Consider the following 22,009-nt stretch of genomic DNA (forward strand, 5'->3'; position numbering starts at 1 on the left):
GTTGGAATGTTGGACCGCGAACCGAACAGGGGGGTGTTGGACCCGTCACTACTTATTACATGTCTGTGTCCTTCTGTAGAAGAATTCTTCTAGCTACGTGTCTCAGTCCCAGCCTCTCCCTGTGTAGGAATGTACACCTCGCCTCGTGTAGGAGGGTACAGAACGGGTCACATTGGATACGGAGTGTCAGAGACTTTCCGCGTCATTCTGTCTTCTGCTCTCAGCGATGGCGTCTTCTGATCTGAGGAAGGAGCTGGAATGTTCCATCTGTCTGAACATTTATACAGATCCTGTAACCCTGAGATGTGGACACAACTTCTGCCGGGACTGTATTGGCCGTGTGTTGGATACACTGGAGGGGTCTGGAGGTTATTCCTGTCCTGAATGCAGAGAAGAGTTCCAGGAACGTCCTGCACTGAGGAGGAACATAACACTGCGTAACATAGTGGAGAACTTCCAGTCTACCCATCCAGAGCAGGAGGAGTCCGGGGTCTTCTGTACTTACTGTATTCACACTCCTGTACCGGCTGTGAAATCCTGTCTGCTGTGTGAAGCTTCTCTGTGTGACAACCACCTGAGAGTCCACAGCAAGTCACCAGAACACGTCCTATGTGACCCCACCACTTCCCTGAAGGACAGGAAATGCTCCATCCATAAGAAGATCCTGGAGTATTACTGCACCGAGGACTCCACCTGCATCTGTGTGTCCTGCAGTTTGGCCGGAGAACATCGGGGACACCAGGTGGAGACTCTGGAGGAGGCCTCTGAGATGAAGAAGAAGAATCTGAGGAATGTTCTGCAGAAACTGATGACAGAGAGAGAGGAGATGGAGAAAAGAGTCCAGAGTCTGCAGGAACGCAGGAGGAAAGTACAAGGAAAAGCAGATGATGAAACCAAGAGAGTCACTTCCCTGTTCAGAGACCTCAGGAGACGTCTGGAAGACCTGGAGAAGAGAGTCCTGAGGGACATCTCCGGGTGGGCAGAGAGCGTCTCCCGTCCCATGTTGGATTATATTCGTGATCTGGAAATAAAGAAGGAGGAGCTGTCCAGGAAGATGAGGGACATTGAGAAGCTTTGTAACATGACGGATCCACTGACTGTCCTACAGGAATCAGACACAGGTGACTTGTGTGATACTGAGGATGGAGATGATGAGGACAGAGAGAGACATGAGAACCTCCTCCATGATGGAGGGGATGGGGATGTGGGGGGGATCTCACACACATTACACACGGGTTTATCTGATATCATGTCTGGGGTCAATGTACAGAAATGTACAGGCACACATGTCTCTCCACACTCTACTACAAAGGGCAAAGGTCCCATCAATGGTCCACCATCCAGGAAACGCCTCAAACCCACCCCCACTGGAGGACCAAATATTGGGGTTGTACAGCAAACATGGGGGGTGTTGGGGGTTACAGACATATTACTGGATGTGAGGACAGCTGGTAATGGTCTACATATATCAGATGACGGGAAAACTGCTTCCTGGTTATTACATCAGAATCATCCAGAAACACCAGAGAGGTTCCAGGGTTGTCCTCAGGTGATGAGCAGTCAGAGCTTCTCCTCCAGGAGACATTACTGGGACGTGGATGTCGGGGGGGCACTGTACTGGAGAGTCGGGATGTGTTACCCCAATATAGACAGGAGAGGAGGTCAGTCAGTGATTGGATGTAATAAGAAGTCCTGGGTGTTGGAGAGGTGGGGGTGGTTGGGGAGTGATGAGTATTCAGTGATACATGACAGTAATAATACCCCATTCCCCGGCGGTGTCTCCAGTACCAGAGTCAGGATAGATCTGGATTATGAGGCCGGGCGGATCGCCTTCTATGATCTGTGTGACCCGATCCGACACCTCCACACCTTCACCACCACCTTCACTCAGCCCCTCCATGCCGGGGTATATGTAGTGGGAAGTTGTATAAAGATATGTGGGAGGAGCCAGATGTGAGAGATCCGCCCAGAGACATCACAAGGGGGATGATCTGATTGGTGATTGGTGCAATACTCAGCCAATAGGAGGAAGGGCAGGATACAGGAGTGATTTGTGGAGAAAGCTGCAGGTGTCGGGGCCGTCATCTTCATCCTAAACCTCACTTCACTCCCTAGTGTGTCACTGAGCAGGAACAAGCATGCAGGAGGTCCGAGTGTTCCGCCTTCACTGGCTGCATGCTTGTCACATTTATTTTTGACAGTGGCAATAAAATGACAATTAAAAAATGAGGGGGTTTATTTGAAGTTTCAAAATGACAATTATTTTTATTAAGTTGAAAAATTATGGTTTTATTGACAATTTAAAAATGACAGTTATTTTTTGTTGTTAAAAAGGAGTTATTTTTGACAGTTGAAAAATGACAGTTGAAAAAAAGTTTTTTTGACCATTGAAAATTGACAGCTTTTTTTGACAGAGGCAAAATATGAGTTATTTTTGACAATTAAAAATTAGTTTTTTTTTGTCGGTTGCAATATGACAATTATTTTTTGTCAGTTGAAAAATGACAGTTACAGTGGGGCAAAAAAGTATTTAGTCAACACCAATTGTGCAAGTTCTCCCACTTACAGAGATGAGAGAGGCCTGTAATTGGCATCATAGGGAGACCTCAACTATGAGAGACAAAATGAGAAAACAAATCCAGACAATCTCATTGGCTGATCTGGAAAGAATTTATTTGCAAATTATGGTGGAAAATTATTTGTTGAATATGAAAAGTTCATGTCAATACTTTGTTATATATCCTTTGTTGGCAATGACAGAGGTCAGACGTTTCCTGGAAGTCCTCACAAGGTTGGCACACACTGTTGCTGGTATGTTGGCCCATCCTCCATGCAGATCTCCTCCTCCATGCAGATCTCCTCTAGAGCAGTGATGTTTTGGGGCTGTCGCTGGGCAACACAGACTTTCAACTCCCTCCAAAGGTTTTCTATGGGGTTGAGATCTGGAGACTGGCTAGGCCACTCCAGGACCTTGAAATGCTTCTTAGGAAGCCACTCCTTCGTTGCCCGGGCGGTATGTTTGGGATCATTGTCATGTTGGAAGACCCAGCCACGTTTCATCCTCAATGCCCTTGCTGATGGAAGGAGGTTTGCACTCACAATCTCACGATACATGGCCCCATTCATTCTGTCCTGTACATGGATCAGTCGTCCTGGTCCCTTTGTGGAGAAACAGCCCCAAAGCATGATGTTGCCACCCCCATGCTTCACAGTAGGTATGGTGTTCTTTGGATGCAACTCAGCATTCTCTCTCCTCCAAACACGACGAGTTGTGTTTCTACCAAACAGTTCTATTTTGGCTTCATCTGACCATATGACATTCTCCCAATCCTCTTCTGGATCATCCAAATGCTCTCTAGCAAACTTCAGACGGGCCCCGGACATGTACTGGCTTAAGCAGGGGGACACGTCTGGCACTGCAGGATCTGAGTCCCTGGTGGTGTAGTGTGTTACTGATGGTAGCCTTTGTTACGTTGGTCCCAGCTCTCTGCAGGTCATTCACTAGGTCCCCCCCGTGTGGTCCTGGGATTTTTGCTCACCGTTCTTTTGATCATTTTGACCCCACGGGGTGACATCTTGCGTGGAGCCCCAGATCGAGGGAGATTATCAGTGGTCTTGTATGTCTTCCATTTTCTAATTATTGCTCCCACAGTTGATTTGTTCACACCAAGCTGCTTGCCTATTGCAGATTCAGTCTTCCCAGCCTGGTGCAGGTCTACAATTTTGTTTCTGGTGTCCTTGGACAGCTCTTTGGTCTTCACCATAGTGGAGTTTGGAGTGTGACTGTTTGAAGTTGTGGACAGGTATCTTTTATACCGATAACAAGTTCAAACAGGTGCCATTGATACAGGTAATGAGTGCAGGACAGAGGAGCCTCTTAAAGAAGAAGGTCCAGGTCTGTGAGAGCCAGAAATCTTGCTTGTTTGTAGGTGACCAAATACTTATTTTCCACCAGAATTTGCAAATAAATTCTTTCCAGATCAGCCAATGTGATTGTCTGGATTTGTTTTCTCATTTTGTCTCTCATAGTTGAGGTCTCCCTATGATGCCAATTACAGGCCTCTCTCATCTTTGTAAGTGGGAGAACTTGTACAATTGGTGGGGACTAAATACTTTTTTGCCCCCCTGTATATTTGACAGTGGCAAAAAAAATGACAATTGAAAAATTAGGGTTTTTTTTAACATTTTAAAAATGACTTTTTTGTCAGTTAAGATTTTAATTTTGAAAAACAACAGTTATATTTCAGAGTAGAACAATTAGTTATTTTTGACAGTGGAAAACATGGCAATTGAAAAATGAGGGTTTTTTTGATAGTTGAAAAATTTGTTGTAAAAAAAAGTCAAAAATAACTGTCATTTTTAAACTGACAAAAAATAACTAATTTTTTTTAAATTACAAAAAAACAAATCATTTTTTAGATGTCAAAAATATCTGTCATTTTTCTACTGTCAAAAAATTCTTCTTTTTTTATATGTGATTTTTTTTTTCACTGTCAAAAATGATCTGCATTTTATTGCCACTGTAAAAAAAACTGTCATTTTTCAACTGTCAAATATAACTGTCGTTTTTCGACTGTTAAAAATAACTGCCAATTTTAAACTGACAAAAAAATAACTAATTTTTCAACTGTAAAAAAAACCTCGTTTTTCAATTGGCATTTTTTTCCACAGTGAAAAATTACTTGTAATTTTTTGTTACTGTAAAAAATTAACTGTCATTTTCAACTGTCAAAAAAAGCCCCTCTGTTTTTAAAAGTGATTTTTTTTCTATGTCAAAAATGATCTGCATTTTATTGCCACTCTAAAAAAAGCTGTCATTTTCCAACTGTCAAATATAACTGTCGTTTTTCAACTGTTAAATGTAATTTTTCAACTGTAAAAAAAAAATAATAATTTTTAATGACAAAAAATAACTGTCATTTTTCAACTATCAAAAAACCCTCATTTTTTAACTGTCATTTTTTCCACTGCCAAAAATTACCTGTCATTTTCAACTGTCAAAAAAACCCCTCATTTTTCAACTGTTATTTTACTGCCACTGACAAAAAACTCTGTCATTTCTTGCCAAAATAAAAATATAACTGTCATTTTTCAACTATGAAAAACACTAATTTTTCAATTGCCATTTTTTTCCACTGTAAAAAATTAACTGTCATTTTCAAATGTCAAATATAACTCATTTTTCTACTGACAAAAAATAACATTTTTCCGAATCCATTGGCTTTTTATGAAACTTGCTCTTCAGAAATGTGGAATTACAGATTGGATGTTATCAGCAATCCTCTCCCTTTATTCCAACCCCTCTGTCACAGTTGTAACTGACGGCTCCCTCTCACAACCCTTCCACATATCTAATGGCACCAGGCAGGGCTGCCCCTTACCTCCCATACCTTCCACCTTAGTAATTGAACCCCCGGCATCCAAACTCAGAGACGACCCAACATTCACAGGTATTACTCATCATAACCCGGAACATAAAATCAGCCTCTTCATGGAGGATATCATCCTAATGGTTACCAATCCTTATAAATCTCTCCAATCGATACGCACTCATCTCCACAACTACTCAGAAGTCTCCGACTATGAGCTCAACGAACCAAAATCCTCCATATTAAACCTTTATACTCCTCCTAAGATCCAAAATATGCTGACCAAACATTTCCCTTTCTCCTGGGAACACCATAGCACCCCTTGTTTGGGAACCAAACTCACCAGCACAACTAACCAATTATATGACGCCAATCACAAACTGCTCCTTGAATCCCTCCCACAGGAACTCAGACAACTACATACACCCACATTATCCACAATGGGTAGAATAGCAGCCCTAAAAATGTGTATATTACCTAAAATACTTTACATATTCCGTACTCTTCCAACTCCAGTCCCCAACGCCTTCTTCTCCAAACTCCAAGCGATACAAAACAAATTCACGTGGAACTCAATAAAACCTAGGTGCACGACAAATTTACTAATAAGACCTTCCTCCGGGGGAGGAGCAGGTCTCCCACATGTAAAATCTTACTACAACGCCACGCTCCTAGACCAGCTCTTCTTTTGGTGGCATCCTACTAAAGATAAAACGTGGACCTACATGGAAAGTCCTCCACAACTTCCGCATACTCCTGACAACTTATTGTTCCTACCTCTAAATACCCGAACTCACCTACTACCCCACCATCCGTGTATAAAAGCCTCCATCAGGCCTGGTATGACCTTTTATCCTCCAATCACCCAGAAAATGAAACAAAAAGAAATCCTACTCCAACCTCCACCCTACACTTCATCATTCCCTCTCTAATCCTGACACAATGGGAAAATCGAGGAATATCTCATATTCCAGACTTATACATAGACCACAGACTAGAATCCTTCCCTACTCTCCAAAAACAATTCCACCTCCCTGACAATGAAAACTTCCCGTCCATAAGAGACGCCCACTCCTCACGTACAATAGACTTACCTCTAGAACTAACAATCCCCTCCACCGCGTACCTCTTCTTCCACAGAACGCAGAATCCGAAGAAAGGAATCTCCACCTTTTATACCATTATAACTAAAACTCAGTTCACCATAAACACCACTTCCCTGACTGGGGAAAATCCTTCTCCAACCGGAGTCTCCACACACTTGGGGGAAAACCTTCAACATCACCTACAGAACCTCTAAATGTATCTCCCACTGGGAGTCATACATGAAGATCTTACATCAGTGGTATCTAACGCCTGTTACACTCGCCCTTTACTACCCCCAACACTCACCCAAGTGCTGGAGACATTGCGGAGAAATAGGAACAATCCTCCATATACTCTGGGCATGTAAATCTCTCAAATCATATTGGAATAGAGTCTTCCAACTAATCTCCTCTACATCTGGAGTCCAGACAACTCCAAATCCAGCCTCAGCCGTCCTTCACACAGGAATAGACGACTTTCCCCCAGACTCTCGTACAATCAGAGTCCATACACTAGCAGTGCAAAAATAAATATCACTAAGTTATGGAAATCCACCCCAACCCCCTCGTTCTCAGCCCTTATTACTGGACTCAATCTCCATTGTGAGATGGAAAGGAGAACAGCAATCCACAATTCCTCATATCATGAATTCCAATCTCAATGGTCTCGGTGGCTCCAAGACCCTCACTGCTCCGCTAACTGACAACTACAAAAAACCAATACCACCCTATGACCAACACACTTGGCTGGTGCCCCCCCTCCCCCTCCAATGTTTATCACACTCCCAACCAAGTAAGGTTCACATTGATCCCAGTATACCTCTCATGTATCCGCGGCCATGTTTTATCGCCCCCAGCCAATCGGTGGGGACGTGCGTGCTCCCTGATATGTATATTTACCATATGTTTCATTTCAATGTGAACACCGATCTTTCTTTTCTCTTTTCAATATGTGATAACTTGTCTTTTGAAAATCTCTCAATAAAAATATTTGAATATAAAAGGAGATTATAAAAAAAAAGACATTTTTTTTCAAATGACAACAAAAACATCATTTTTTAACCTTCAAAGTAACTGTCAGTTTTTGCAACTATCATTTTTTTACTGACAAAAAACCCTCATTTTTGTACTGTCAAAAATAAATGTTTTTTAACTGACAACAAATTTACTCATTTTTTGGTTCTGTCAAAGTCACCTGTCATTTTTCAACTCAAAAAACGGTCATTTTTCAACTGCCAAAAAAAACCCTCTTTTTTTTTTCACTGTGAAAAATGATCTGCATTTTATTGTAAAAAACCTGTCATTTTTTAACTGTCAAATATAACTGTTGTTTTTCAACTGTTAAAAATAAATGTCATTTTTCAACAGTAAAAAATAACTAATTTTTTATGGCAAAAAAATATTTTTTTAGTGTCAAAAAATATCTGCATTTTATTGCCACTGTAAAAAAAACTGCTATTTTTAAACTGTCAAAACAAAACCCTCATTTTTCAACTGTCATGTTATTGCCACAAGACTCTATAATTTTTTGCCAAAGTAAAAATATAAATGTCATTTTTCAACTGTCAAAAATAGATTTTTTTAAATGACAACAAAAACATCATTTTTTTTATTTTTATTTTTAAGTCAAAGAATTGCTCTTATTTTTCAACTACAAATATTAACTGTAATTTTCCAACTGTTACTTTCAACTGACAAAAAATAACTCTTCTTTTTCAACTGTACAAAATAATTGTCATTTTTCAGCGGTCATTTTTCAACTGACAATAAAAACTGTCGTTTTTAAACATCCCAAAATCCCCTGATTGTGGGCGTGTCTGGAGCAGTCTGATTGGCTGTATCCCCCCCAGCTCTGCTGTACTCACAGTTCCAGCACACAGCAGTGGGTGGAGCTGACACCCCAGAGGAGAGGCAACAGCCCGGTGACCCTCATGGAGATGACAAAGAAGAGGAAAGCTGAGAGGAAGCTCCTCCCCTCGGCCGGATCCCAGCCACCCCCAACATGGCGGCAGCAGCAGCAGCTCAGGATCCTCCTCCTCTCACTCAGCATACAGCTTCTCCTGTGACACCTTGTTAAGCAGGTGTCAGCGCTCTCTCCTCCTGCAGCCGGTCTCCTCTGCGTAGAATGACAGATATGAGCCCACAGCATGCTGGGACAGATTCTCCCACTAATACTTCCCATTCTGCAAGTCATTTCTCCCATCCAATGGGTAAGTCTCCTCCTACTAGTCCGCCTATTTCTCATCCATTCATGAAGGAGAGATCATCCATACCGTCACCTATCATTCACTCTGCAACCAATCAGAGATGAAGGATCTCCGCCACAGAGCTGTGAGACTCCGCCCCTTCCTTTAGCACCTTAGAAGACACACCCACCACCAAAGGGATGAAGAAAGGGATTGGCTGAACCATGGTGGCCCTGATTTACTATTGTGCCTGGGCGCATTTCCGTGGGGAACGTCTACTTTTACCCGCTAAGAGATTTACTAAAGAGAAGCGCCAACAAGTAGACGCCAAATGGGATTTACTGACCAGACGCAGCCCAGGAATCACACCCAAAAAGCAGACTTGTAAGAGGCGTGGCTAACCCCATGAAAGATCACTGCAGAGACATTCACACTGAAATCTGCTTTCACAAATATCCCGACTTCATTTTAAACAATATCTGACATTTCCAAAAATGTGTAAAATGTGTAAAAAATAGTTTTTTTAAAGCAAGTCGTGAGAGTGAGGCTTTTCCATGGTCTATGGCCGGATAGAACTGAGCATGTGCAGAACACGTTAGACGTCCTCTGTGGGCGCTTGCTTTGTAGACGCTCTTCAATAGTAAATCTCTGTGTGGAGTCCTCTGACAGACGGCGCTCGGTTGCGTCTCCTGTGTGTGGAGTCCTCTGACAGACGCCGATCGTTCGCGTCTCCTGTGTGTGGAGTCCTCTGACAGACGCCGATCGGTCACGTCTCCTGTGTGTGGAGTCCTCTGACAGCCGGCACTCGGTGGCGTCTCCTGTGTGTGGAGTCCTCTGACAGATGGCGCTCGGTCGCATCTCCTGTGTGTGGAGTCCTCTGACAGACGGCGCTCGGTCGCGTCTCCTGTGTGTGGAGTCCTCTGACAGACGGCGCTCGGTCGCGTCCCCTGTGTGTGGAGTCCTCTGACAGGCGGCGCTCGGTCGCGTCTCCTGTGTGTGGAGTCCTCTGACAGATGGCGCTCGGTCGCGTCTCCTGTGTGTGGAGTCCTCTGACAGATGCCACTCGGTCGCGTCTCCTGTGTGTGGAGTCCTCTGACAGACGGCGCTCGGTCACATCTCCTGTGTGTGGAGTCCTCTGACAGACGCCGATCAGTCGCGTCTCCTGTGCGTGGAGTCCTCTGACAGACAGTGCTCGGTCGCGTCTCCTGTGTGTGGAGTCCTCTGACAGATGCCGATCGGTCGTGTCTCCTGTGTGTGACAAACAGCTGAATGTAAAAATAAACGTCTGCAATAAAAAAAACCTGCGTGGGGTCCCCCCTCCCATCCATACCAAACCCTTCAGAGGTCCCCCTCCCATCCATACCAAGCCCTTCGGGTCTGGTATAGATGTGAAGGGGGAACTCCACGCCAAAATTAAAGAATAAACAGCATAGAGTCCCCCCAAAATCCATACCAGACCCTTATCCGAGCATGCAGCCTGGCAGGTCAGGAAAGGGGGGGGCGAGATGAGCAAGCAGGGGCTCCCCCACCAAAGCACCTTGTCCCCATATTGATGGGGACAAGGGCCTCTTCCCCACAACCCTGGCCGGTGGTTGTGGGGGTCTGCGGGCGGGGGGCTTATCAGAATCTGGAAGCCCCTTTAACAAGGGCCCCCCCTACGTGAATGAGTATGGGGTACATGGTACCTCTACTCATTCACAAAAAAAGCAAAAGTGTAGTGTAAAACCGCAGTACAGGGTCTTTGACAAGTCCTTTAATAAAACAATGTCCCCAGTGTGCGGCCGGCGTGACGGACATGTCCCGATGAAGCTCCGTCTCCCCGTTGGGTGACAGCACCCGTGGAGCAGTGGATCCCGGCCGATGACACAGCTCAGGGGGACCCGATCCCCAAGGCAATCCTCTCCAGACCTGAACCGCCCCGATTAGCGGTGGATCCGTGGCTGCAGGACAGGGAAATCTGACAGGGGCTCTGTCCCCATAGCGAGCTGCATACAGGCCCGCCCATTGACTGGAGCCTGCACAGAGGCTGAGGAGAGAACGGGGGCTGAGGTTTAAATAACAGCCCCCCCCTGGTAAGCAGCAATATGGTTAAAGGGGCGCCCCGACACCTGGCCCCCCCTCCAACTAAAATAATTAAGGAGGCCCTAGCGAAGGCCTCAACAAAGATAGCCACGCCCCAGCACGTGGAAGCAAGTAGGCAGCAGTGACATACGCACCCCTGCAGGATCCACAGCCCAGCCATCCCTGCACATCCGAGGGTGAGTCTGACACTGAAACGGATATCTGTGCACATGCCCCGATGCCTGACCTTACACCCCCTGACCTACTGGCACGCTTCGAAAAAATGCTGCACAAAGCTCTGAAGCAAACCTTGGACCGCATCACTGCCACACTATCTAGGGAAATCCGTGAATTAGGACAGCGAACTGCTGACCTAGAACAGAGAGTGGACGGTCTTGACGCCTCGCTTCAGACACAAACGGAAGACCTTGACCTCCTGCGTGACGATAACGTAACGCTATTAACGCGACTGGAGGACTTTGAAAACAGAGCAAGGCGCTCAAATTTACGTATTCGTGGCCTTCCGGAAATGATCGTCGATGTCCAATCAACGGTAACAGCTCTGTTCAAAGAGCCTGCCCCAGCTATCCCAATCGAAAGATTAGAAATGGATAGAGTTCACAGGGCGTTAGAATCACGACGCACGGAAGGTCCTCCACATGACATTATAGCCAAGCTCCACTTTTTCCGTACCAAGGAGCAACTCCTACAAGCAGCTCGTACTGCAGAATCTCTACAGTTCCAGGGTCACACCTACCAAATATTCTAAGATTTATGTCCCACAACTATCGCCAAGCACAGGGCTATGAAACCCCACCTACAGGCACTTCAACAATACGGTATACCGTATAGGTGGAGCTTCCCCTTTCCAGTGCGGTTCCGGTACCAGACCCGAGATTACACCTGCAAGACCCCAGAAGACCTACTAGACACTCTGCAGATCCTGCAACTACATTCCCCAGCAACACCTTCAGAGAGTACTAAACGGAGGTCCACATCCTGCTCGCCATGGAAACCTTGTCCCCCACGTACACCTGAAGGTCAACTCAGCCTCCATAAACGAGGGTGTTTCTTGTCACCAGGCCTAACTTCGCAAGACACCATGGACTGAACTACGTCCCACGATTTTCTTTCTGCCACACACACCAAACGGTGTACTCTTTTGACCATCATCGAGGTCAACACCCATGATGTCCTTTCTCTCTCTCCCTGTTGGATCTTGGTTGCCCCGCAACCAGAGGACTGTTTTGCCCCCCCCTTTTTTTTCTTTTTTCTCTGTCCCGCATATGTCATAGAGAGCCTGCTGAACGTCACACGTCAAATTTCCCTCCCCCCCCCCTTTTTTTTTTTGCATCACTCCTCCTGGGCTCTATCCTAGCTTATATTTGGGAGCCTCGGCTCTGGCGGCATGGGATGCCACACTGCTACACCCAAGTTGATTCACCAGTGCAGCTAGTGCCGTTCGAGTCTAGGACACCCCAAATTCCTCAGATGTTTTTTATACCTGTTTTTCTACCGGGACTCCACTACCATATATTAGTTTTAATACTGTCATCCCCACGGTCCGTGTATCTGCTCACTCCACCCTAGCCCCTGTGTTATTGGCTATTTAATAGCACCTGGGCTACTACTGCTCCCCAGCCCACCCTGACTCAGGGTGTCCTCAGGAACCCACTTTTTAGGCCTTACATGGCCTCCTATACCCCTTCTTCCTTGTTACCTTTTCCTTACCGCACCCCTCCTCCCTCCCCCCGATATGACTCCATGATTTCACGCAACATATTCCACAACGTTTTCTTCTCCTTCAGTAATCGTCAGGCTCCATCCCAGTTGGTGGTGCCATACTATTTAAACTACTGTACACTCTCCCCATGGGCTCGTTAAATATCCTCACCCTGAATTTACAGGGCCTTAATATACCACAGAAACGTAATAAGGCTTTCCGCACCTTTGCAACACTTAAAGCTCATGTGGTCTGTCTACAGGAAACACACTACACCCCCAACTCCACCCCTAAGTTTTTCGACCCCCGTTATCCTCAGGTCTATACAGCCTCTGCCACCACCAAACGCAGGGGGGTACTGGTTGCCTTCCATCGCACAACACCTTTTACACTATGTACTGAAGTCAAAGACCCAGAGGGTCGTTACCTTCTGCTAGTAGGGCAACTCCTAGATGTAGACGTCACCATTGTCACATACTATGCCCCGAACCGAGACCCTCTACCATTCCTTTCTCACATACTTTCAGCTATAGACCACCATAAGCGAGGTACTTTATTTGTTAGCGGAGACTCTAACAGTACAATATATCCCTTTCTCGACAAATCCCCCCAACCTTCCCCTATCCCTACTGTAACGGAACCGGAACCCAGACCGCACTGAGTTTTTCTGTTATAGCACAACTTCCCCTGTCCGAACACCATCCACGGACCACGCCCTTGGAATCCCTCAGGAAACAGACAGCACCCAGCTCTTAAAACAGAAAGCCAACTCTTTATTTTAACATAAAACACAGGATATATACAGAGGGCGGGGAAACACAACCAGGAACAGGAAATACATCATCAGCCCACCCCATCCCACCCAGACACAGAACAATGGGATGAAACACATGGTAAAGGACATTGACCAACCCCCACACCAATACACAAACAGTACATCCCATAATAGTTGGCTGGACAGGAAGACACAGCACAATGGGGGGTAGCACATGACAAACAGACAATGGACAGCCATGTGGCCTAGACAAAGGAACACACACTATACACAAGACTCAGACATTCACATACACACCCTGTACCCCTTAAACAGGCACAGGGTGGGTTAAACATAATGATTTGGGGAGATGATACAGAGGTCCCCCCACCCCCAAAAGTCACTCCCGTCACACCTACCTCTAAAAAAACCTTCCAAGCCATATTACAACCTTATTCCTTGATAGATACCTGGGGGGAACTTAACCCGGCTAAACGCCAATACACTTTCTATTCTCACCCCCACAAGTCTTTCTCCAGGATAGATCATATTTTCATTACCGCCGGCTCCTCTCCCCGGCTCCTGACTTCTGAAATAATTCCAATTCCTGGTCTGACCATTGCGCCGTATTCACATCTATGGCCTCGCTAGCCCCTTCCCCCACTGAATCCTCCTGGATCATCAACGACAACCTACTTGCAAATCCAACACACTGCCTAGAAATTGAAGCAGCCCTCAAAGACTATTTATCTCTTAACCAATCACCTGACATTTCTCCTCTCCTGTTATGGGAAGCGCATAAACTGGTACTGCGAGGGTTTTGCATTAGCAAAGCGTCCTTCTTAAATAAAACGAAAAGACAACATCTCTCACTGGAGCAAACCTATGATCGTTCCCATCAAGCCTTCCAAGCGACTCCTACGCCTGCCAACTGTGAGGCCCTGGAGCAATCCAGATTGGCTCTAGATCTCATTCTCACAGATAAAGTGGAACTCTCACTTCGTAGATCCAGGCACAAATATTATACTAGAGCAAATAAACCCAATACTTTCCTGGCCCTCTCACTTCGCAGGCTGGACCAGCTCACTAGACCTATCCGGATACGCACCTCTTCTGGCAACCTCACTAGTAATCCAGAACACATTCTACAGACTTTCCATAAACACCTGTAACAGTTTTACTCTTCCTCCGCACCCTTCGACCCCACACAAGCTGATACTCTTTTAACCTCCATTTCTTCCCGAAACTCTCAGAGTGCCAACTAGAGGCACTAGAGCAACCCATCTCCCCAGCCGAAACCTTAAATGCTATCAAATGTCTAAAACCGCGTAAGCGCCCGGGTCCAGATGGTTTCTCAGCCACTTACTATAAAAAATTTGCTCATCGCCTCACACCCATCCTCACCAATGCTTTTAACGCCTTACTATCTGGTCATGCATTCGACCATGAAACAGTACAAGCGAACATTTCAATGATCCCAAAACCAAACTCAGATGACACGCAGTGGTCCAATTATAGGCCAATCTCTCTCCTCAACATTGATATCAAACTGTTAGCAAAATCCTCTCTTCACGTCTTAACCTGTGTATTGGCTCTCTAATTCATAACGACCAAGTGGGCTTTATCCCAACTAGACAAGCGGGAGATAACATCAGACATGCATCTCTTTTGGCAAATTTAGCCAAATATCGCAACATTCCCGCCTGTTTCCTGTCCTTAGACATCTGGAAAGCATTTGATACCGTCTCATGGCCATACCTTAACTACATTTTGCACCGTTAGGGTTTTGGCCCACACTTTTTAACCTGGATCTTCTCGCTGTATCGAGAGCCCTCGGCCAGAATTAGGTATCTAGGACACAGGTCAGCCCAGTTTCCAATTTCCAGAGGCACGAGACAAGGCTGTCCTCTGTCCCCCTTGCTCTTTGCCCTGGCTATAGAAACTCTGGCCCTCTTAATCAGAGCTAATCCGGATGTCCGGGGTCTCGAGATAGGGGGCACTCATCACAAATTATGTCTCTTTGCGGATGACGTCTTACTTTTTCTCACATCTCCATTGACTTCCTCTCCCTCCCTACTCCGGCTTCTCGAGGCATTTGGCTCGCTCTCCGGTCTAATAATAAATCCCAATAAATCAACAGCACTCAACATTTCTCTCCCCCCTACAGAGCTGGCCCATCTGAAACAGATCTTACCATTCCCCTGGTCACAACGTCATATCCCCTTCTTGGGAATCAAACTGACTCCCAAGTTATCAGATCTTTATGCAGCTAACTACTTCCCAATGCTAAACCATATTTCTGCTCTTCTGACCAAATGGTCTTCCCTCCCCCTCGCATGGCTAGGCAGAATTGCAGTTATTAAGATGTCAATCCTCCCAAAAATTCTATATCTGTTTAGAGTCGTCCCAGTCCCCCCTTACTACCTCGCAGCGTCGCATTTCTTCCTATGTTTGGGGCAATACTTGTCCTCGTATACCCCGCTCCACCTTATATCGCCCTAAGCTCCATGGAGGTCTAGGCCTACCCAATATCGGCAAATACTATCAAGCAACACATCTAGCACAGTTGCCTAAATACCATGCGACCTTTGAAATCCCTCAATGGGTTGCCCTTGAATCGATAGAGTGCGACCCCCTATCTACCGCTAACTTACTTTGGTTAAGGCCAATGGACCACCGTTCTATAACCAACCCCATCACCTCCCACTTCTTATCCCTATGGGACAAGCTGAAAACCCATTATCTCCTCCAATCGCTACATAATCCTCTGCTCTCATTCCTCCGAAACCCAGCTTTTCCCCCGGCCTGGCAGACACCTCTTTTATTCAAAGCTTGGACCTCTGCTAACCTGCTCCGTACACATCATTTCTTACAGAGGAATTAATTATAAATCCTTTTCCTCACTGTGGGAAATGCACAGCCTTCCAGCTTTTGAAATATTCAGATACTTACAACTACAACACTTCTACGCCCCTTACGCAACAATAACCAATCAACCAGACGCCATGTCTCTCTTCGAACGGGCGTGCTGCAAAGACCCACACAGACGTGGTCTCATTTCAAGCCTATACTCCCTCCTCACGACTTCGGCTACTGCATCCCCCCCTCCTTATACCCACAGGTGGGAGACTGATTTAGATAAACAACTCAAGCCATCTGATTGGGACCACATTTGGGCCAACACAAAATCATCTTTGCAGAACATTGTTGCACTAGAAACTAACTATAAAGTCTTAACACGCTGGTACTTGGTCCCAGCGAGAATCGCAAAATTTACCCCTAATTACTCGCCCAACTGTTTTAGAGGCTGTGCGGACCCAGGAATACACTACCATATGTGGTGGGATTGCCCAGTAGCCCGAACTTTCTTTGGGTTGAAATTTTCACCATGTTATCCACACTTAGCGCTACCACACTGCGACCCGATCCGACAACAGCCCTACTCAATCAACGCGCCCTGACATCTCCAATTCGCAATTCAAGCTCCTTATGCAAGTCACTATGGCAGCCAAGCAGGTTATAGGGAAATCCTGGAAATCCCCCACCCTAAGTGTCACAGCCATTAAAACCAGAATAACACAAGCCATGATACACGCAAAGGTGGAAGCCACAATTCTTGACACGATCCGTAAATTCTTACACATTTGGAGTCCCTGGGTAGAGCGCTTCCTCCCGCCTAACTTTGATAACTCACTCCTTCTCCATTGATTTGTATATTGTGCTCCCTAGGTATTGTCAATGACCCTCCTTACGCAGCGCATAGGTGTTGCCGTACACTCAATAAACGTTCATAGAGTCATTATTGCTGCTCCTCCCTCCGCTCCCCCCTTCCTACCCCTGTTTGACCCTCCTCTAAATTTCCCCCACTTTATTTAATTCCCTAGTGAGCCATTACCCCGACTGGTCGAAACTACAACGTCTTTTGTGAACAACTTTTAACCACTTGTTTCTATCAGAAATGTAATGACATTGGTACTGTGACCTTTATTTCTTATGTCCTGTTGTCACTGCAATGTCCAGTGTACACTAGTAATGTCTCCTTGTCCATATCAATTTGTTTTATTGTTAATAAAATGTTTGAACAAGAAAACAATGTCCCCTGAAGTAGATCCAATGTCAATCACGGTGTCACGGCGGTGACCCGGAAAAAGAAAAAACAAAACGTTCCGCTCCAGACGGAGGCTACCAGCCTTATGCAGCCAGTCTCGCTGACAGCTCTTAAATAGGTAAGGGGCGGGGCCAGCTGGGGAAATCATTGATGTCACATGAGGCGGGGTCACTCGGATGATGTCACCAGCTGGCCCCGCCCCTTACCTATATAAGAAATGTCACCCTGGATCACTGCATAAGGCTGGTAGCCTCCGTCGGGAGCGGAACGGTTTTCTTTTTTCGGGTCGCCATGATTGACGTTGGATCTACTTCGGGGGACATTGTTTTATTAAAGGACTTGTCAGAGACCCTGTACTGCGGGTTTACACTACACTTTGTTTTTTTGTGAATGAGTAGTTGTACCATGTACTGCATACTCATCCATATAGGGGGGGCTGGGATCTGGGTGCCCCCTTGTTAAAGGGGGCTTCCAGATTCTGATAAGCCTCCTGCCCGCAAACCCCCAAAACCACCGGCCAGGGTTGTGGGGAAGAGGCCCTTGTCCTCATCAACATGGGGACAAGGTCCTTTGGGGGGATCCCCCCCTGCCCCAAAGCACCCCCCCCATGTTGATTGCATGTGGCCTAGTATGGTTCAGGAGGGGGGGGGCGCTCGCTCGTCCCCCCCCTTTCCCGACCTGTCGGGCTGCATGCTCAGATAAGGGTCTGGTATGGATTTTGGGGGGACCCCACGCTGGTTTTTTATTACTATGGTGCCGGTTTTTACATGTAATTCTGTCTTTTTTGGGTCTTCACTATAGCTCAGAAATTCGGCTGTCACCTCCCCCCGACTAAAGGAGAAAGTTTGGAGTTTATTTCCTGAAAGGTAACAAGGTGACTTTTAGTTATTATAATGAAGAGATTTTCCTGTAACTTCGGGGAAAGTGACAGCTGAGCGCGCCATTAGCATTGAGGAATCAGCCGACATACACTTCATATTGTCAGCCAAATGATCCCAACATTTCTACACCCAACAATTCATGGAAATGGTTTGGCATTTGTACCCCAAATATGACGTTCCCCGAGGTGGGGGGACCCCGAGGTACGCCTGCATTAGTATTGTAATCCTTTGTATTGGGATAAATACAACCAACATACATGTGAATTGGTAACATAGCACAACATGTGTGTCACATGGGAGATATCTGGTAGTTACACTGACCTTGCCCAGGGACTTCGGGTGGATTCACACCACAGAAATACAGGCAGGATTAGTGTCACAGCTCCGTGGATTAGTGGTTAGCACTGCTGTCTCACAATGCTAGGGGTGTCGGTGTGAATCCCAACCACAGCAATGACTTTGTATGATCTCCGTGTGACTACCCTAACATACATGTGCTGGTGGCAGCATCTCTGCTTTCTGTCTAATGATCCCTAGAATGTGAATTAGAATGAGGCCTTGTCTGTCCAATCACCTTCAATGCTGCACCGTATGTGAGTGTCCAATGATGGGAGGAGATAAGGGCCGGGACTCATCATTGATTGGATAATGCTGGTTTACTCCGCACCCTTTTGGGAAGGTTTGTCACACCAAGAGAAGAGTGAGAGAGAGAGAAAAGGATTAAAAAAAAATAATAATAAAATAATGGCATGGAGTCCCCCCCCCCAAATCCATAACAGACCCTTATCCCAGCATGCAGATACCGCACGCCTTCAAAGATTTATTTCCTTTGTTGAATTGCCTGCTTGGTTCACACTCGATGCGATTTAAATTGTGCTTTTTGTTGGCAATTTCACCGTGTTTTCTGTAGATTTACCAATGAGTTATTGAATTTTCAATTGTGTTTTGCATTGCGGTTTCTATTGTAGTCTATATGTGAAATCGCTACAAAATGCTGAAAAAGTTAGACAAGAACTACTTTGAAATTGTGCTGCAGCAAATCGCTTACGTTAAGACACTCACATCCACATTCATTAAATCCGATATCAGGTACAATTTAAATTCCCAAATCGCACCTGAAATTGTGCACCCTGGATGTGACTTGCAATGCAATTTGAATGACATGCGACTTGCAAATCATATGCCAAGTCACACCCTATTGTCTGCTATTAGAGCGGTCACATGGGTGCATTTCCGACACTGATTTCTATAGTAGTACATGTACTACTTTTGTGGCGATTTGCATAGAGATCTGTGTCAGATGTCTTGCAAATCGCAAGGAAATCGGCATCTTTACTGTACGTCGCACAATTTCGAAATCGGCTTTGATGTGACCGCGGTGTAAGGCCTTTTTATGTTTGATTTCCTGAGTGTTTTCCGATTTATGGGAAATGCTGCATACTAGCAAAAGTGAATTGACATTTTCAGTATTGAATGCGAGATGTGGTCATGTGACTGCCTTAACTCATGCGATAATCTGCAGTGAATTGTGCCCATAGGGCCAAGAAATATTACCAATAGGGTTCCCTTTCACATCCCTGTTCAATGTTCTGTTGTATGCTGCACAGGTACACGTCACTGTGGCTTTCTTTCTGACTCTGATTTGTGGGGCCTGTATACCAAGGGATAACGCAGGTGGGAGGAGAATTCATCAGGTGCAAACACTTTCTCTGACCCAATGAATGACAGTGGCAAGTCCTTGTCTGTGGTGGTTTGGGGGAGGAAGAGATATTGTGGTGAATTGCCCCAGGCCACACTCACGCTGTGTTTGGGGGGGAGGAAGAGATATTGTGGTGAATTGCCCCAGGCCACACTCACGCTGTGTTTGGGGGGGGGGGAGGAAGAGATATTGTGGTGAATTGCCCCAGGCCACACTCACGCTGTGTTTGGGGGGAGGAAGAGATATTGTGGTGAATTGCCCCAGGCCACACTCACGCTGTGTTTGGGGGGGAGGAAGAGATATTGTGGTGAATTGCCCCAGGCCACACTCACGCTGTGTTTAGGGGGGAGGAAGAGATATTGTGGTGAATTGCCCCTGGTCACACCCACGCTGTGTTTGGGGGGGGGGAGAGATATTGTGGTGAATTGCCCCAGGCCACACTCATGCTGTGTTTTGATGTAGGCTGTAAATGTTTTGCATGTTCTTCCTTCTAAGGTGTGTTTGTGTGTTATTGTACAATGATTGTGTTTATTATCTTTGCATTGTAATCCTAACACATGTCCATTGCTCTGCTCTTCCAAGTTTGCTTTATTTAGAATGAAATGCAGTTTTCAGACAAACCTGGTTAGAAATGTATGTGTGGGGGATTTGGGGAGGGGGGAGGTGTTATTTTGGCATGTATGCATTTTTATGTTGACATTTTGATCTGCAGCTTGTTTTGTGGCTAAGCCTAAGTGATTCATATTACCCATTTGTTTCCTGCTGTAACCTGTGAAAGCACAGTTCATTAGAAGTATCATCTTTTAGATTGTAAGCTCTTATGAGCAGGACCATTCTATTTTAGCAACATCAATCCTATCTTTTTTTTTATTATTTTCACCAAGGTATTGAATGTACCTACTTGTTGTTGCTGTCCAAATAAATGTGGAATGTGTATTTGATGAATAAACATTTGGACTATGTATTTTTTGGTGGGATTATTTCATGTTCTAGTTGAATATAGCACAGTGGCTAAATGGTTAGCACTTTCACCTGGCAGTACTCGGGTCGTTGTTTCGAATCCCAGCCATGGCACCTCCACTTGGAGTTTGTATGTTCTCCCTGTGCCTGTGTTTCCTCCAGGTACTCCGGTTTCCTCCCACATTCTAAAGACATGCTGGTAGGTTAATTGGATCATGTCAAAATTGGCCCTAGTATATGTATGAATGTAAGTTAGGGCCCTTAGTACGCCCCTTGAGGGTTAGGGACTGATGTGAATTTACCACATCTATATGTAAAGTGCTGTGTAAATTGACAGCGCTATATAAGTATCATAAATAAATAAATGTACTCGCACCCCTAACACATATTTTTGCTAAATATATAATATGCCCAAATCTTCCTTGTTAGAGCGCACATGTGCAAGTATGTCCAAACTAACCAACCAAAAGCCCCCTATTGCACCACAAGACCATGTTCTGTACCAATGAATAGGTTGTGTTCAATGTCCAGCTAGCTATTCTTCTTCTACAATCCTATTACCAGTAATAAATTGGGCCCCCAATTTATATTGATTTTGGGCCTTTACTGGCAAATATATATTCACCAATGTCATATACACAGTATAGCTGCAAGCATACATTCACCAATGTCATATACACAGTATAGCTGCAAGCATACATTCACCAATGTCATATACACAGTATAGCTACAAGCATACATTCACCAATGTCATATACACAGTATAGCTGCAAACATACATTCACCATTGTCATATACACAGTATAGCTGCAAGCATACATTCACCAATGTCATATACACAGTATAGCTGCAAGCAAACATTCACCAATGTCATATACAAAGTATAGCTGCAAGCATACATTCACCGATGTCATATACACAGTAGAGCTGCAAGCATACATTCACCAATGTCATATACACAGTAGAGCTGCAAGCATACATTCACCAATGTCATATACACAGTAGAGATACAAGCATACATTCACCAATGTCATATACACAGTAGAGCTGCAAACATACATTCACCAATGTCATATACACAGTAGAGCTGCAAGCATACATTCACCAATGTCATATACACAGTAGAGCTGCAAGCATACATTCACCAATGTCATATACACAGTAGAGATACAAGCATACATTC

General features: G+C 45.3%; 1 protein-coding gene across 1 annotated transcript; it reads left to right on the top strand.

Annotated features, from left to right (window-relative positions):
- The first annotated feature begins 226 nt into the window (after window positions 1–226).
- LOC149443185 (E3 ubiquitin/ISG15 ligase TRIM25-like) lies at window positions 227–2,505 on the top strand. The gene has a single exon (XM_089655792.1). The coding sequence runs from the start codon at window positions 227–229 to the stop codon at window positions 1,955–1,957; it is 1,731 nt and encodes a 576-aa protein (XP_089511918.1). The 3' UTR covers window positions 1,958–2,505.
- Window positions 2,506–22,009: the final 19,504 nt, after the last annotated feature.

The sequence above is a fragment of the Staurois parvus genome, unplaced genomic scaffold (genome assembly GCF_062004578.1).
Source record: "Staurois parvus isolate SC_StPar_1 unplaced genomic scaffold, SC_StPar_1.0 ptg000873l, whole genome shotgun sequence".
Classification (NCBI taxonomy): domain Eukaryota; kingdom Metazoa; phylum Chordata; class Amphibia; order Anura; family Ranidae; genus Staurois; species Staurois parvus.